The sequence below is a fragment of the Marmota flaviventris genome, chromosome 12 (assembly GCF_047511675.1).
Source record: "Marmota flaviventris isolate mMarFla1 chromosome 12, mMarFla1.hap1, whole genome shotgun sequence".
NCBI classification, from domain to species: Eukaryota; Metazoa; Chordata; class Mammalia; order Rodentia; family Sciuridae; genus Marmota; species Marmota flaviventris.
Window position 1 is genome coordinate 33289232 of NC_092509.1, and position 18347 is coordinate 33307578.

Genomic DNA, 18347 nt, shown 5'->3' on the forward strand with positions numbered 1-18347 from the left:
AAATATTTATTACGTTCTTAATGGGGGCTAGGCACTGTATGAATTAATTTTCATTTAAAAATATAACATAGTATGTGAGGTCCCAGGACTGGAGATAGGTATTTTTTAATCTACAACATTTCTGAGTCTGGTCAAGGGAGAGTGAAATCCCACCTCCTTCCTTGTAATTTCATGACGACAAGACTTTTAGAGAGTCATTGCAGAACAATCCAAGAAAGGCATAAATTGCTATGCTAAGCTAAAGGTCTGGAGACAGATTCAAGAATTATGTTGAATAAATAAATAAATATTGAATAATGGGAATAAATAAATTGGCAAGATTCAATAACTGGACAGGGTGGCTTAGGGAGAGAGGAGGAGTTTGGGTTGATTTTCAGTGTTCTGAATGAAAAGATGAGGATGTTACTAGGTTGCTCTATAAAGGAGGAGAGGAAAATTCAGGGAGATTTGGAGAAAAATATATTGACTGTGTGAACAATCTAAAATGTTTGTGTCTACATGTGCAAAATAAAATGGAGACTACAAACAAAGTAAGTCCTTTCATTAGGAGGGGGAGGAGAGAAAATGAATGCTTGTTTTACTTCACTCACTTTGTTTTCAGGTCTTTCCTAAAAGAGAGAACATGGAAAAAAAATTACAGTCATTTTGACTTTTAATTCTTTTTTGAACTCCTGGAACTGACTATGGCTCTAAAGAGAAGAGAATGCACACAGAGAAGGTGTATTAGTTTCCTATGATGTCTGCACATGTTTTTGGTAAATTAGGGGTTTGGAGGTTATTTTGTGGGGAGTTATATCATCTATCAAGAAATAATATTATTATTTGAAGCTCATTGTTAGTTATCAAACTAATTGATAACACATATCTATTGTCCAGTAGTTTTGAAGGCCAGAAATCCTAAAATCAAGATGTTGGTAGGGCTGCATTACTTCAGAAGACTCCAGGAGAGAATCTGTTTTCTTGCTTTATGCAGCTTCTAGATGGTGACTACATTCCTTATTTTGTGTTCCCTTCCTCCATCTTCAAGCCCAGTAGTATAACATCTGCAAATCAAGTCTCTGACCTCTGCATTTGTTGTCACATCTCCTTCTCTGACTCTGACCCTTTTGCTTTCCTCTTTTGAGGATCCTTTTGATTACAGTGGCTGACCTGGCTAATTTATTTTAACATCCTTAATAATCACAGCTATAGGGCTGAGGTTGTGCCTCAGTGGTAGAGTGTGTGAGGCATTGGGTCTGATTCTCAGCACCACCTAGAAAAATAAATAAATAAAATAAAGTTATTATGTCCAACTACAATCTAAAAATATTTTTTAAAAATAATCACAGCTACAAAGTACCCTTGCAACAGGTGTTAGTCAGCTTTCTGTTATTGTAACAAAATGCCTGAGATAATCAACTTAAAAACAGAAAGGATTTATTTTGGCTCATAGCTTTGGAGGTTTCAGTCTGTGTGGCTTGGCCCCATGGCTTTTGTTGGTCTTTTTTGTTGGACAGCACATCATGATGGAGAGTGGATGGTAGTGGAAGTACATTCACCTCATAGCCTGGCATCAAGAGAGAAAAAAAAAAAAATGACGAGGTGCCAATCTCTCTTTCTCTCCTTCCCCACCCCCCTCTTTTAAAGTATTTTATTTTATTTATTTTTAATTTTTATTTTCCCCATGCCACTTTAAGGACACAACACAAATTCCTTTCATGAAGTTTCATCTCTTCAAGCTTCTACCTCCCCACAGTGCCACAGACTGGTGATATTCCAGATCCAAACTCTAGCACCATGTAAAGCAATATATTAACAGGGGATCAGGAGGAGGAACTCTTTTGAGGGGAATTATTTTGTCTCCCATGGAGGGTCTGTTTTATCTTTATCTTGGTCTGTGGGGGTTGGGGGGAGAGCTCAGTCCAGAAGGGCCCAAATGAGGAACTGTTTTTCTTCCTTCTTTTCTTTTCTCTCTTTCCAAATCACAGAAGATTTTCAGTCAGATTTGCAATTATGAGTTGATGTGTACACATGTTTTTGGTAAATGAGGGGTTTGGAGCTTATTTTGAGGAGTTATATATCATCTATCAAGAAATAATATTATTATTTGAAGCTCATTGTTACAGCATGCTATGGTGGGAGGGAACACTGAAATGATATAAATAAATCTTCAGTATGTTCACAAAAGCAGAATAATCCCTGAAACAGGGAAAAACAATCACTCCAAGAATGGCTTGCATTCTTGGGGGAGGGGTAATTCCTACTTCTAGGGGGACATGTGGTGACGGCTTCCTGTATATAGCCTTTCCTAACTCTCCAGGCTGATGGAGAAGTTCCTCTGTTCTTCCATGGTTTCTAGAGCAGAGTTTTATTTTAGAGAATTAATCACCTTATGGTATAATTTTGCTTACTTATTTATCCCACTGTATTTTATTACAAGTAGAGATCAGACCTCATGCAATGCATCCCTTTGGGCTTGGCATCTTGCCTAACAATGATTATATATTGAATGGAAGAATTAAATTGTTTCTATAACAGCTTCTGAATCTTCAATTTCCCTTAATATGTATATGTAAAAAAACCCCACATATTTTAAAAATATGTATTTAAAAATACATATTTTATATACATATGTATATATATTAACTTTCTCACAGACTTGCAGGAATGCTATATTGGTAAATGAGATAATTTCTCTAAATTGTTTAAGATCTTCAGAAAATGCTTCTTAATATATACAGTGATCAAATAAAAGTCTGAGCTAAAGTTTACTGTTTTCCTTTAGCTTCACCTGCCAAAGTTGTTGGTTGGTAAAACTTGCCTCCAGGATGAAGCCAGGGTGGACTTGAAGCAATACACACAATTTTATGCAATGCCTGATAAATGGAAGCCACCCAATAAAGCTTTATAGAATGAAAAGATGAAAGTTAAGTAATTAATAGTAAGAGCCCCACCTGCTTTTTCTTCTTCTTCTTTCTTTTTTTTTGTACTGGGGATTGAAGTCCCAGGGGCATTTAACCACTGAGACACAATTCTATCTCTTTTTATTTTGAGACAAGGTCTCATTAAGTTACTTAGGGCCTTGCTAAATTGTTGAGACTGGCCTTGAACTTGTGATTCTCCTGCCTCCAGACTTCCAGGCTGCTGGGATTACAGATATGTGCTACCATGCCTGACATGGTCATTACACTTTTTTTTTTTTTTTTTGTACAGGGGATTGAACCCATGGGCACTTAACCACTGAGCCACATCCCCAGCCCTTCTTTGTATTTTATTTAGAGGCAGGGTCTCACTGAGTTGCTTAGCACCTCACCATTGCTGTGGCTGGCTTTGAACTCGTGATCCTCCTGTGCCCAGCTTGGTCATTATACTTCATACGATGTACAGGATATTTTTTAGAAAAGTAAAAAAGAAAAACATGCTGAATCTTGGGTGTAAATTAATTATTTCCTTGTTGTTGATGAGGGAGAAAAAAATTCCCCTTCAGTTCTCATCACTGTGTATTATTCAGCTTTTGCTGCAGTAACAAATAACAACCCAAATCTCAGTGGTTTACAATGACAATTATTTTTTCTGCCCATTATATGAGGGCTATAAGCTTGCTGTAACTACTGGGTATGGAGGGGCTTACTGAACTAAGTTGGGCTCTCATATCTAGTTAGGTCTTCTCATTCTTGGACAAAAGTCAAAAAACCATCCATACCTAAGATATGCTCTACTCAAGGTTAAGAAGGGTTGGAGTTCAAAGGCAAGGAAGAACAGGGTGAACTATGCAAATACATGTAAAGCTTTGGCTCTGATACAACTTATTTCACATTCACTCACATTCCATTGGCTAAAGGACATCACGTGGTCAAACTCAACATCTCTGCATTGAGAAGGGGAATGTACTCTGCCCACAGGAAGTGTTGCCAGGGTGACAGGGGAAAAAACCTGAACAAATAACATAACCCACCACAATTGTGTCATAGGTAACATTTGTCAAACCACTATTTGGCCTTTTGTAATATTAATTACTCCTTCAAACTTTGAATTTGGAGTTCAATTTACATAGCCTGAGTAATAAGATGATTGTAAGGTTTTCAGTCAATTCTGTATAAATAGACCTCAGAGAGAAGAGTAAACAGATTTGTGCATTTTAGGTAAAGAAAGAAATGTAACTTTACAAATACATAAATGTTTTATGAAGACAGTGATGGTCAATTATTTTCAATATTTATGCTTTATGCTAGCAGAAAGGGATTTGAATTAAAGCAGACGTATTGGAGAATAGTTATCATAAGGGACAATTTCTTGACCAGTCAAGTGCAAAAAGACATGGAAGGCAAAAGGTCTTCCTAGCGGAACAATTAAATCATTCATCTACTTGGAGGAAGAAAGCTGGGCCAGATGACAGGTTACTGCCAATTCTCTGTTTATAGTACTTTGAATCTGGAAATAAAGAAGTCCTTCTAAAGACAGATGGTATTAAAATTCTTCTTACATCAGAAAAAATGGCTTGATGTAGAAAACAAAAAGAGTAAGAGACACAGGAAGGAAAATATAATTCAGAAAACAACACAGCACATTTCCTACTGGTTTTAATGTATTCATTTGTTTTATTCATACTTTCAGTAAACATTTAATTTGTACCAACTATGTCAGTCACTGGGGTAGGAGACTGGTTTGGTAAGAGATTATGGAATTTATAGTTAAAACATTCACTATAATCAGCTATAAATATCACACCTCACTACTATTCTGCCTCTGAATTTTATGCTCATCATTTAAGAAGGAGAATAAGATATTTAAACTGTATTTTATGATTTTCAGTTGTGAAAATCTAAATGCTGAAAAAAAAAAATCACTGCCATTCAGGAGATCATATAAATACTTTCTACCTCAAGCATTTTTAATGAGCTCTGAGGTGTTTGTCAAAGATAACTGGTCCTCTCTGACAGTAAATTGTCCTTTTATTTGCTTTTGAGGTGGGTTTGTGAACACAGCAGAGGGTTCAGAGGCAGTCCTGCTCCGTGAATACTTTTAAAGAAGTTACCTCTTCTAAAAAGACAAAAAACAACATAGTATCATTTTGAATAAGTTCATCTGCACAGCCCGCCTAAGAGGCTCAGAAATCAAGTTTTCTCATGAAAAGATGCAGGTCTGAATTTTTTAAAAAAATGACAGAAATCTTTGTCACAATAGTTGCTATGTGGCATTACTTAGACTTAATCCGTGTGCTAGCAATGGAATGTGTTTGCTTCTTTGGTGTGACCAATTTATGATAATCCTGACTCTTGTGCAGTGCTTACCAAGAGCCAGGCAGGCTGAAGCTCTTGAGATTTGCTGACTCACCTAATCCTCACAATAGGCGTGGAGGCACTATTTTGTAATTCCATCGTTATCCCCATTTTGTAGATTAGAAAACTGAGGCATGGAGAGGCTAAAAATTTGCACAAGGTCACAAAATTAATAACTGACGGGTTGGGCTTTCTTGATAGTATATCTCCATTTTACTACCTCGAACAAAGCGAATCGAATAACCCGAACTCTTATTAAAGTGATAACCGTTTTGTTTGGCTTCATCCTACCCTTCAGCTTGATGCTCTGACTCTTCTGGTTTGGACCATGAGTTTGTCATTGCTTCTCTCAACGCAGATGAAGAACTTTTCGCAGCTTCTTGTGGTTCTTCATGGCACAACAAAACAGTGTATAACACAGACTTAAAATAAGATGAACGACGGCTCGTATTAATCAAGGGAGGCTTGACTCAGGCCTAAAAACCCGTCGTTCTCCAAGGGCAGGTGTAAAGAGTACAGGACTGGGAGCCAGTAAGGAAGCAGGCTCTACCCCATCCAGGGTCCAAGGGCTTCACCGACGCAATCGAGGGCGCGTCTACTCCGAAGGGGTCAATGCGAGCCGGCGCGGATCTACCCCGGCGCCACAGCGACTCGAGTTCCCTGCTGGTTTTCTAGCTCCCAGGCGCGTCGCTGCGCGTGGCCGGGGCAACCTCTGCCGGGGGTCTGGGTGCTGCTAAGGGTGCTGTTCCCCTGAGCTGCAGGAGAAGCGCTGGCGCATCCTGGCCCCGGGGTCCCTGCGTCCTCTGGGTGCCAGGGACATCAGCCTGGGAGTGGAGGTGCGCCCTGCTGGGGACAAGAGAGAGGAAGGGACCAAAGTGCGCGGCCGTGAGCCCTTCCCCTGGGTCCCGCCGCCTCCACCCCTCACCTCCCCGCCGTCGCCCACCTGGGCGCCTAGGCTGCGGCGGCTGCCGCGGGAGGCTCGCTCCCAGGCCACACTGTCGCCGCCCGCAGCTGTCTGCAAGCTCCAGGTCCCTGCCCTCCCCGCCCCCCCCACCCCGCCTCGCCCTCCCTCCCCGGGTGCCCGACGTGCTCGTTCACTGCCACTTCGGTCGGGGCGCGCCGGTGGGTTTGGCCTGCGCGGCGGCGGCGGCGGCGGGGAGCGAGTGAGCGCGAGGGGCGGGCGCGAGTGTCTGTGAGTCACTGGTACCTGGAGTGCGAACGACGCAGAGCCAGCGGCGCGGAACCCCAGCCGGAGCCGAGCCCAGGCACCCGAGTGCCGGAAAGCGCGGTCGGCCCCAAGCGCCAGGCCCCGCCGCGCACCCACCTTAGCCCCCGCTGCGGCCCGCTCGCCCCCGGGCCAGCGCCCACCCCCCGATTCCGGCGCTCGGCGCCCTCCCGCCTGCGCGGAGGCGGCGTTGGGCTTGCCGGGGAATGTCACAGAGGCTCCTCGGAGCCCCCAGACACAGCCGCCGCAGCAGCCACCGCCCGCGGGAACCGCGACAATGAACCCCCAGTGCGCCCGCTGCGGAAAAGTCGTGTATCCCACTGAGAAAGTCAACTGCCTGGATAAGGTGAGCTAAGGGGGCGCCGGGCCAGCCTGGACCTGCCGGGCGCCGGGCTGCACCTGCTTGCAGAAGTTTTGGCACCTGGGATGGAAAGAGATGAGTGGGTCGCTGTGTTTGTGTGTCTTGGCACAGAGGGAGGGAGCGCAAGCTAGACGCCCGCTGGAGTGTCAGAGACCATTCTTGACGTTTGTGATGTAGGAATTGGGAAATGCTTTTGGAGGGGTGCAGGGCTGCTGGGCATCAGCACAGCTGCTGTGGAGGGCGCACGGCGGTGGCGACCCTCGGCAGCCAGGGACCAGGCTAGGCACCCGGGGTGGGGACAGTTCTGCACGCTGCGCTTCCCCCCCCCACAGTCTGTCCCTCACTCCCCTCCCTAGAGACTCCCCACCCTTCACCCTCACTTCACCCCCCCCCCCCAGCCCCCAGCGCCTCCGGTGACGGCCACGAGGGGGAAAGGCAAATAGTAATTAATATGTCACCGGGTGACCGCTGCCGCATTGCTAAGAATAATCCCCACCGGAGACACGGCTCTGCATGGCGAATCGGACCCACGAGTCTCTAATCCACCGGGGTGGGAATTCCAGAGGAAGTGGCTTTAACCGGGTTTCTATAGTTCTGCCCTCTGCCCTTCTTGGGTATGGATGGCGTTAAACAGCCTGGGAGAGAGACCCGGAGTGATCGCGAGTGACTTGACAATTGAAACTAGCCAAGGCGTTCCCAGTGAAATCTGTGTTAGATGCTACGAATGTCTTATTTGAGCAAGCCATTATCCCAACAGTCATCCCAGTCCGACCGTGGTCCTGCAGTTTAGTGAAAGCTGGGCAGGGATGGGGTGGGGGGACAAGGCCACTTTACATAGTCTATCTCGTTTTAGAGCTCTACAAACACTGCGTTTAGGTACTTTCAACTGGAATCTTTTTTGGTTTTGAAGTCACTCCATGGGCCCTATTTCGCTACTGACAGAGCTCAGAGTTCCTTTCTGGTTGCTCACAGAAGTGCAATGTGGATAGAGCCTTGGCAGTTCTTCCATCATGAATCTAGTTGTGGTAGGATTAATTTAAAACTCGAATAGCTGCCTGCTTTATTTACTGAACTGAAGGCAAACACATTGCTACTTCCATGTATTTCGTTGTAGTATTTTCAAATATAACTGAGGTGCACTTAAAAGCCTTCCTTCTGTACCCATCCTGACCAGAATTGGCATTGTACTAAAATTTTAAATGTTTTTTTTTTTCAGTATTGGCATAAAGGATGCTTCCACTGTGAGGTCTGCAAGATGGCTCTCAACATGAACAACTACAAAGGCTATGAAAAGAAGCCCTATTGTAATGCGTAAGTATTGTCAGTGTGGCATACCAGGTGTGGCACAGTGTGAGAGCATAAAAGTCAGTGGCCCTGCCTGTTCTGAAGAATTGACTCACTGTGTCATCCAGGTGTGCTGATGGCCAATTACCTGTTTATGCCACAGACTCTGGGGCCATGTACTTTGTTGAAGGTCACTGCATTTGTGTCTTGATAATGTGTAGTGTAATTTGCCTCCATCTTCTACCAGGTTAGTTTTTGAGGTTCACAGCACTGTAGAGTTAGGGACATTTATTAGAAGCTGCAGAACTTACCTACTGAGAATGTGTGGGCTCTGACATGCATGTCAGGTAGATTTCCATTTTAATCATATGTCAATTTCCATTTTAATCATAGCATGTTGCCATCTTGCAATTTTATATCTGAACCTAGTTGCTAGGGAGAGTCTCACTTGCTTGGCCTTGACTGAGACCACTTCAGGCTTCTGGGAGCTTAACCAGGGAACCAAAGATTTGAGACATAGGTATTTCTGGCTAGTTAGTAGTAGGTCTGCTGAAGTTGATTGGGTACTTCTGTCTGCCTGGTAGTAGGTGGAGATCAAAGAAGGTAAGCTTTCTTTAGCACACTTTCCTGTAGGCACGCTTCTACCCTATAATACCAAATACTTAGCATTAATATATGGCTTATCATGTGTTAGACCCTTCCTGTTCTGAGAAGTTTATGCATATTGATTCAATCTTTACAATGACCCTGCAAGTAAGAAGGCACTATTATGACCTCCATTTGACAGATAAAGAAACTGAGGCATTGAGAACATGAGCCTCAGGAAGGGGCTTAGATTACCATGTTGCCCAGAATTTCCAACTGTGTCTTTTGTGCCTTGAAGTACATATTTTTCACTTTTGTGAGCATCCCCCACCAAAGACTGTGTTCATCTGTGGGCTCTTGACTCTGTTGAGCCTTCCTCATTGAGCCTTCTTCCAGTTCCCCCAGGGGACTGGCCTCCCCTGGCCTACAGGTGGCAGAGGGACCTCTGGATTGGGGGCCTTTTGGCTGGAAGTTTGCCAGAGCTTCATCCTCATCTGAGTCTTTGCAGCAGCTTCACTCAGGTCTCCTGGAGATGGAGGGTCTGGTTCCATGCTTTACCCCATACTGGGAGTCTGTCCTCATTGACAGCAAAAAATAAATAAATAAAATAAATTTTTTTTTTTTTTTTTTTGGTACCAGGGATTGAACTCAGGGGCACTTAACCACCGAGCCGCATCCCTAGCCCTATTTTGTATTTTATTTAGAGACAGGGTCTCACTGAGTTGCTTAGGGCCTTGCTAAGTGACTGAGGCTGGCTTTGAACTCTCGATCCTCCTGCCTCAGCCTCCTGAGCGGCTGGGATTACAGGCGCACACCACCATGCCTGGCTGACAGCAAATTTTTGATAAACAAATGTAATGTGCAAGAGCAATGTGCAAACCTTTCTGTGTTTTTTTTAAGATTTTATTCTTTCTGTTTTTCTATCAGTTTAGTTAGTGCTGATAGACAGAAACTTTTCAAGAAATCCGAAAATAGGAACTTGAACAGGATTCAGGACATCCTTGAATAAGTGAAACCCACAGATATTCCCCAAGGTCCTTGACATCTTCAGTCCTCCTAGATCATGTCTCTTATTGGGGAAATGTGAAACAAAAATGGGATTTCCGTGTCCAGGTCTCCTGCTTCCTTAAGGAGAGGTAAAAATGCCTGGTTAGAGATCAAAGGCAGGCGGCAGTGAGGAGAAGGGAAAGGGCCTGACAACCCATAAACAGGGTAATTGTTCTTTGGTTAAAGGAAAGTGAACTGTTCTTGTGACTGCTTCAGCCTGCAGCATGACTCCATCAGGCTTTATGGGCCACATTAGAATTCTTTACAGCTCACTGCCTGAAGTTTAACGCAAGTGATAACAATGCCTTTGGGTGCTCCTGGTAGGCCTGGAGAGTTTGGGAGGGAAGAGGAAAGAGGAGGCGGCAATAATGGCAATGAAGATGCGAGATGGTGAGTTGAATTCAAGAGAGAAAAAGAAACGGCAAAAATAAAAAGTACATGAAAAGATGTAGGTGAAGTGGAGTTATGGATTATATTGGGCCACTTGAAAACCCACTACTTTCTGCTTACTTTCAGTTCAATTAAAAAAGTACCAGATTCTGCAGTGAGTCATGGATGAGTCAGGAGAGTTTGCACTCTGACTCAACGGTGCCCCAAAGTGTTCAGATGTGGACCCCCAAACCAAAAGATTCTACTTACAAATAGGAAACACCCTACGGTATTGCTTCATAGGTCTGAGTTTTATTTGAAATACTTTACCCCTAAATCTAATGTTCAGATGTTCTAACATTTCTTATGATTCCAGAACTTTATGATTAGTGTTAAGTCAAACTTTTAGGGTGGCTTCCCAGGGTTTTTGCTTAATATTGAACCTGGTAGTCCACTTTATTGAGCAGATTAAAAAAAGGAAGACAGGAACCCATTCTCAGTGGGTGAATGGTCAGAAAGAGCTGATGTTTTATATTTGTTTGTTTTTGCTTTAAGTTCAGGTCATAGCTTGATATGCTATCTTCAAATAACAAGGCCCAGTGAGTCTGCAGTGAGGGTTCCAAGCTCAAAAGCATCTGTAATTCCTAACCCATATTTTTGTAAGAGTACGTGTTGTCATGTAATCTGGTCTGTGTGGATTACCCTCTGGGGATCTCAATGCATCTGCTCTAATTCAGGTGGTGTATGTCAATCAGCTGTTCCCTGTGGTCGCAGCCAGAAGGGCGGCCATAATTTCTCTGGGTCAATGGTGGAAAATTGATTCTCTAATGTATACTGCCCAGAGAATATGAAACACTTGCTGCCTATGTAAAGCAATATTTTATCTTTACCTAGTTTGTTTCAGTAGTCAATCCACATATATGCTTAAATGAAAGTGCTATCCCTCTGTCACTTTTTATTATGAATATTTTTGTACACATAAAAAGATTCAATGAAAAATACAGTCATCCTTTAGTATCTGAGGTGGATTGGATCCAGAACTTGCCATGTCAAAATCAGTAGATGCTGAAGTACCTTAGAAAAATGGTGAAGTATATGCATATAACCTTGCACACATCCTTTTATCTATAGCAAATCTAGTATAACATGTCAAGAGTACATGTTATACTTAATACCAGGTAAATACTATGTAAATAGTTGTGTTGTTTAGGGGATAAAGACAAGGAAAGTCTATACATATTTAGTACAGAAGCAATTTTTAAAAGAGTATTTTTAATTAATCTAAGATTAGTTAAATCTGTGAATGTGAAACCTACAGAGGAGAGCCTTCACATCTGTATATCCTTCCACTGAGATTCAACTATTAGCATTTTATATTTTAACCTAATTATATGTAGAATTTTAAAAAATCGTTGGTTCACTTCAATTTCACATATCATGACATTTTTACCCCTAATAACAATAGGCACTAAAAACAAGGACATTTTCTTAAAGAATTATAGAACTGATTGTCACACCCAGAAAAATTAACCAAGATTTGATAACCTCTGTACCCTGTTCATGTCTACTTTGTCCATACTGTCTTAAGAAAGTCTTTTACAGCTCTCTCTCTCTCTTTTTTAATCCAGAATCCAATCAAGGTACATACTTTATGCTTTGATGTTATAAAATGACAGCTTTTCATGGTCATTGGAGATTTGATATCAATTATTCAAATTCTGGCATTTCTCTTGGCTTACATAATCTTTGAGATCTTAGGAAAAAGGATTTTAGTAGTGTATGTGCGTGCGTGTGTGTGTGTGTGTGTGTGTGTGTGAGAGAGAGAGAGAGAGAGAGAGAGAGAAAATAACATGCATCATTAACCTTTAGAAGAAGTATTAAAGATATGTTTAAAAATTTGAAAGCATGAATGTAGACATTTAGAATTTTAAGAAAACATAAAGATTTCTTATTTTAATCCATACCTAAGGGCATTTCTTAATGGAATGCAATAGTGAGTATGTACTTTTTCAGTTTAGATATGTTGCTTGTTTATATTCTCATGTGTTTGGAGAAGAAACAAGTATTCTGTTTGATTTCATGCAAAGGAGAACATGTATAAAATATAATTTATGATATTTAAATTTGGATCTTTTGATAGAATGATCAAAGTAGAGTACACACTAGATGTAAGATCAGACATAATACACGTTTAGTTTCTAACACAGCAGCGCACACTATTAAAATATTTAAAAACAAATGGTCTTTGAGTACATGCCATGTTTTCATAAACCTTTATGTTTCATAAGCAGGCAATGGATTCTTTAGCACAGTCAAGATATTTTTTTTTTCATCTTAGAACTTGCAAAGCAAAGAGGACTAAGCAATATTCTTATTGCTGAGAGGTGCTGAGAAAATAACACTAGATGATTAGACAAAAAACATAGCTTGTATTTCCACGTGAATTGATATGTCAAGGTTAACTATAAACATTTTCCTATTCAACATGCCGTACAAAAAATATAAACCCCCAAGGCCATTTGTCAAAATTTTAAAATTATTGTTTGTAAAAATCAATGGCATTTGCAAAACATACATCTATTCTTCAAATTTCTGAGCGAGATTACCACTTAGAAGTAGCTACGCCAATGACTGGCCAGTGAACTTGACATTTGGTGACAGCATATTATCTTAGGTCTGGGGAGAGACCAAGTAATGAGCGATGGTTTAATATGACCTTGCCCATCTTCCCCTAAATCTTCCCTTCTGCAGATTTTTTTTTTTTTATTTTTGGCTGAACATTTGTCCTGATCTGTTCACATTTAATATATTTTGAATCCATGTCAAATGTATCTTTAATAATGGGGCTAGAATAACAAATACCTGTGTGGAATGTGTTCTGTTATCTTTCCAAATAAGATTCCCTCTCACCAAAGAGTCTCAGATAACATGATTTTGTAAGACTTTTAAAAATGAAGCAGCAGGAGCTGTGAGGGCATCTTCTTTTTCTCTGGCTGTGCCAGCAGTCCTTCATGTGAATATTCATTGACTGTCTCCAACCTTGGAAGATGCTGAGCCTGAGCCGGCTGCCGCTCATTATGAGCCACCCAGAATGGTCAGTGCACTTCCGCCAGCCTGTCTTGTGGGTGATTATCTAGGCCAACATTCTGCTGGCTCTCACTTACCATTCTCTGTTGGTCACTCCTTGTTAGTACCTTTGCTGAGGTTATCAGAGGGCAGGGAAGAAAATGCAATAAAACATAAATCAGAGAGTTTCCCCACTATCTCATTCCCTTCTCTTAATTTGGGCCTCCCAAATTTGGTTCTGTAACACTCCAAGGACTTGAGTTATCTTGAGGGGAATGCATGAAATTCCTGCTATTAGGTTAGCTGTAATTGCTTAAGAGTCTTTTTTTGAAGTGCAGTATGTTGTAATCCGAGCTTTGGAGCCTGACAGAGCAGAATTTGAATTCTGATTCCATCCTATCCTACTGAGAAAGTATCTGGATCCCTGAGCTTCAGTTTCTTCATTTATAAGAATTGAATGATATGTCCACATTCACACAGCTGGGTGCGGATTAATGAGACTACGTATGGAAAGGGTCCAGCCCAGTCCCTGGCACACAGCAGACAGTCAGTAGACAATGGCGCCCCAATTTCCACAGTGGTCCTTTTAGAAAGAGGATAAAATGAAGAGGAAGTGTATCAAATTATAGGCCATTATACCTGGTGAACCATTTATACCAAAGTTTTTCACGCTGTGGATTGCCACCTATTAGAGGGCTATAACCAGAACTGAAAGAAGGAATGGGGTGGGGAAAGCATGAGAAGAAAATCTCAGAGTGCACTTGAGTAGTAAAAACAGTATTGTTTTGGGCAACATTTTTAAATGATATAGGCTTACATTTGTGGCAGAAATGATAAAGGTACATCAGAGGATTATGATGTAGAAAATATTTTTATTGGAAGTGGTACATTAAAAAATTGAGAAGCACTAATTCAGTTCCATATTCTTAATGCCTCCATGTATCGGGATGCACTGAAAATTGTCTGTAAAATGATGCTGTATAATATACTCATGGATTCAAGCTGCCATTGCTTTTACATGTTTCTGTCTGTGCCAGCCACATCCCATCGAGCCCAACACAGCCATCCCTCAGGTCTCAGCCTGGCAGGCAGAGTCTGTACTGCACTGTGTGGGAACCATGTGTTTCCTATCTGTATCCCCATCCGAGGGGCCTGTCTTGTTCATCCGCATGTCCCTAGAACCTGACACTTAGGTGTTCAATTCTTATTAGCCATGACTGTGCAGATTAAGTTAGCTTTGCAGAGTGCAGTTTCTGCACTGAACCCCGGTTCAGGATGAGGCCCAGGCAAGTTTCTTCTAAGAAGGCAGACAGAAGTTGAGCAATCTACAGGAACCCGGTTGAAGTTAGGCTTTGAGGAGCCTTGTATGGTGATCTGGTAACCAGTTTCCACTAAGTTCAAACACCAAGGGATAAAATATCTCTGTTGATGTGTCAGGCTCATGAATTCCAATCCATAATGAACATGATGGAATTTACTTTTATTGCTTAGGGGCTCAGTTTCAAAATATGACATTTAAAAGTATTCCTTTTTGATGCTTGTTTATTTTCTTCTGGGTTTAACTGTATTCTATAGAATGGGAAAATAATTTTTTTTCTAACAGGAACTTTATACAGAATAGGGGAAATTTTATAAGCTTTAGCATATCAAACAATGCCTATAAGATATCTAAAGTGTCTATTCACTACCTTGCTTATTATAAATTGAAAGTTGTCTCTCTTTTTTCCCTTATAAATAGGAGAAAATGTTACATTGTTAAAAGTAACAATTGCTACGAAAGGTTATTGGGGCATATCAGAGTTCTAGTTAATATCCATTATAATGTGCTTTACCTGACTAGCTAAGTTTGCCAGGCCTGGCCTTGAACTAGTAATCCTCCTGCCTTAGCCTCCTGAGTAGGGTATTGCAATTTTATCTGACCTTTAAGTTGTATACCTCCCAGAAAAAAAGAGACCTTTGCTTCCTTGTACTATGAAAGAAGTCAGTATTGTTTTTCTTTTTTTCATTATAACTTGTTGGTTGAAAAGTAGAGGACATATCTGGAGCCACAAAAAAAGTTCTAGTATACATGAAAAATGCTCTTATTTTTCAGTTACTTTATTGAAACATTGACAATATCTAATGCATTTTAGTATTTTTTGAAATCATATTAGAGAACCATATTGACAAATCATTCCCTGAGTTCTGTCCCATCTGAGAATATTTCCAAAAGCTTCTCTAGATGCATAGCTTCTGCATCTTTATGATGATGTATTTATTATGGAGTGATGTCAGATTAGAAAAGAGTTCAAGATGAAGCACAGCAAATATCTCCTGAATCATGGTGAAATGCAAGGTTAATGCAAGATATAGATGTGTGTGCTTAAAGGTGTATTGATTATGTGTCAAGGGGTGGTGTAAGAGTACATTTCAGTACGTCTTTTTTAAACGTTTTCAGATGAGTGCTTTACAAAGTGGTTCCTGGGAATGTCAGGGAGTAAGAGAAATACAGACATAGTCACGCGTGGCACACTGTCTTCCAAACCCTCAAGCCCCCTCAGAGTCTCTAGAGGAAAGAGATGTTGAATTTCTTTCCCTTTCTGTTTCTGCTTTGTAGTTAGCATTGCCAGACAGAACTAGGCTTTTAACAGTAGAGGTAGGATCTAGAATAATTTTTATGAGCTAGTATCTAGCACATTTTGGAGACTGAGTAAACAGATTATTATTGATTCTTCTGTGTTCAGGTTTGCTGTTGGAATTCAGCAAAATCCTGCTAATCAATCAAATGGTTCTGCAGGGCTCTCTACTTAAACTCAGGGGCACAGGTCTAACCATGAAAGCAGGACCAGGTTTGAATGGCCATGATTGTTCATTGCAGAACTGGAAACCCAGTATTAATTTTATTTATAGTTAGCTTTGCATTTTCTTAGTGGAGTCTTAGAGAAAGTGGCTTTGCATTTAGCTGTGTTTACCTTTCTACACTCTCTTTTGATTGATTCCCATAGAATTCTTGAAGGAATGAGAAGACAACTAGTTCTATGTGTACACTCCTGAATGGCACCAATCAATGATTAGACTGGTGGTCTGTTACCCCTCTGCTTCAGCTCAGCAGTCTAAAAATCCATTTAGACAAAAATACTTGATTAGGTCCCCTGATGCTCATTATCCATCAAAGGCAGGTGCAAACCAAACACAGGGAGCTTGGAGGAGTAGGAAGACTGCTCAGCCACGGGTCTTCAGATCTGGAGTGTAGAAGGGAGCTAAATGGTTGCTTGCCAGTGTTGAACATAGTCTTTAACATGACTTCATTATCCATTAATCGATCAAGATTATAAATTCCACCAAATTCAGGCTGTGCACAAGAGCAATATCACTGAATAAATGTGCATATCAGTATAGAAGGGCATACCCTATACACAGGTGTTTTGTTTTGTTTTTTTTTTTTTGAACTGGGGATTGAACTCAGGGCACTTGACCACTGAGTCACATCCCCAGCCCTATTTTGTATTTTATTTAGAGACAGGGTCTCACTGAGTTGCTTAGCACCTCCCTTTTGCTGAGACTGGCTTTGAACTCGTGATCTTCCTGCCTCCTGCCTCTGCCTCCTGAGCCGCTGGGATTACAGACTTGTGCCACTGCTTTTGATGTGTGTTTTTGATGATCCGTTCATTTGGATCACCTGCCTTGATCTCTCATGGCAGCTCTCCCCACGGTGTCCCCAGGCTCCTGAGCCTTCCGCATCTCTGTCATCTTCCATGCTTCCCTCTGCCTTGTCCCTGTCCCCACCTACTCATTGCTCTGCTCTCACCCTGCTGCAGGCTCTTACCATGTTTGGCCAATAACCTTCCCATTGACCCCCTAACTGGTGTCTCTGTTCCAGTCTTTCTCCTTTTGAGTGTTTCTCTGGCCACCATGGTTATCTTTCAAAACATGATGCAGGCCACATTACTCATTGTGCAAACTCCTTTGATGGCAACAGAAAAAACCAAGACATATTGGGATTTGACATCAGGAGCTTTCAGAACCTCCCTTCTTCTACCACTTTTCAGTTACCCTCTCCCCTCCAGCTCTGAAGCCTTCATCAAGTTTACCTGAAGTCTCAGTATCTCCTTACCTATAAAAAGGGCATGACAAGACTCCATCTCATGGGCTTAAGGATTCATCTACTATTCATCTCAAATAGTAATCTTTGAGTTTCAGGCATATAGTAAGGAGTTAATAAAAGGCGAAATTTGCATCATTATTAACTGAGCGCAGTGATTTGAACCTTTATTCCTGCTGATATTATGCCTTCTTGCCTAAGTGTTTCTTTGATCTTTAAGACTCTGACTGCCTTTGTGAAGGTATTCTGAATCTTTCCTCAACTACTGAACTCTTCATGCATTCATGGTAGTTTTGTAATTGAGTATCCTTCAATGATACCACTTATTAAAAAGCCTGTCTGATTCTGTAGTTGTGCTCATCTACCCATTTGAGGCGATTTCCTGCTGAGATTGGACCATGTAAATTCTCAGCCTGGGGTTGGAGGCGAGTTGGGGGTGGAGTAAGCTGTAGGAGATTGGCTTCCTAAAGGGACTATTTCTGGCGAGCCTTTAGGTGCTCAGAGTGCCTGTTGCAACCACCTGGAGTTAGCACAAGCCCCACAAGTCCTGGGTGTGGTCCCCAATGAGACGGCCCTCACTTCAGATGCCACCCACAAGTTCAGGAGCTCTCAGGTTGCCCATTCCTGACCAACTGGCTACCAGTGGTTCATACAACCATCTCTGATGTGATAATTGGCTTGGTTGATTCACAGAGCCCAGGAAACAGCTGCACTTAAGATTGTTTTATCATAAAAGACACAAATCAAACGAAGAGACATACAGGACAAAGTATGGGAGAGTCCTGGGCATGGAACTTCCCTCTTTGCTGTGTGGGATCAGGATTGGTTACCTGCCTGGCACATTGATGTAGCCATCATCCAGAAATCTCTGTCAAGCTTTGGTGCCCAGAGTGTTTATTGGGGGTTCATTCCATAAGCATGATTGATTAATTCATTGGCAACGTTAGCAATGAGGGAAGCTCCATGCCCAGGACTTTCTCATACTTTGTCCTGTGTGTCTCTTCATTTGATTTATAGTTTTATGATAAAACAATTGTAAGTGCAGCAGTTTCCTGGGCTCTGTTTAATCTC

The 18347-nt window shown here is 41.7% G+C and overlaps 1 protein-coding gene across 2 annotated transcripts in view; it reads left to right on the plus strand.

The window, feature by feature from the left end:
* Positions 1 to 6745: 6745 nt before the first annotated feature.
* Nebl (nebulette) overlaps positions 6746 to 18347 on the plus strand; it is a 336213-nt gene continuing 324611 nt past the window's right edge. Inside the window, exons 1-2 of one of the 2 annotated variants that reach the window (XM_027928590.2) lie at positions 6746 to 6829; positions 8061 to 8155. In XM_027928590.2, coding sequence (XP_027784391.1) covers positions 6761 to 6829; positions 8061 to 8155 — 164 coding nt within the window. In that variant the 5' untranslated portion in view covers positions 6746 to 6760. The remainder of the gene's footprint in view (positions 6830 to 8060; positions 8156 to 18347) is intronic. The other variant, XM_034636804.2, reaches the window with a different exon arrangement.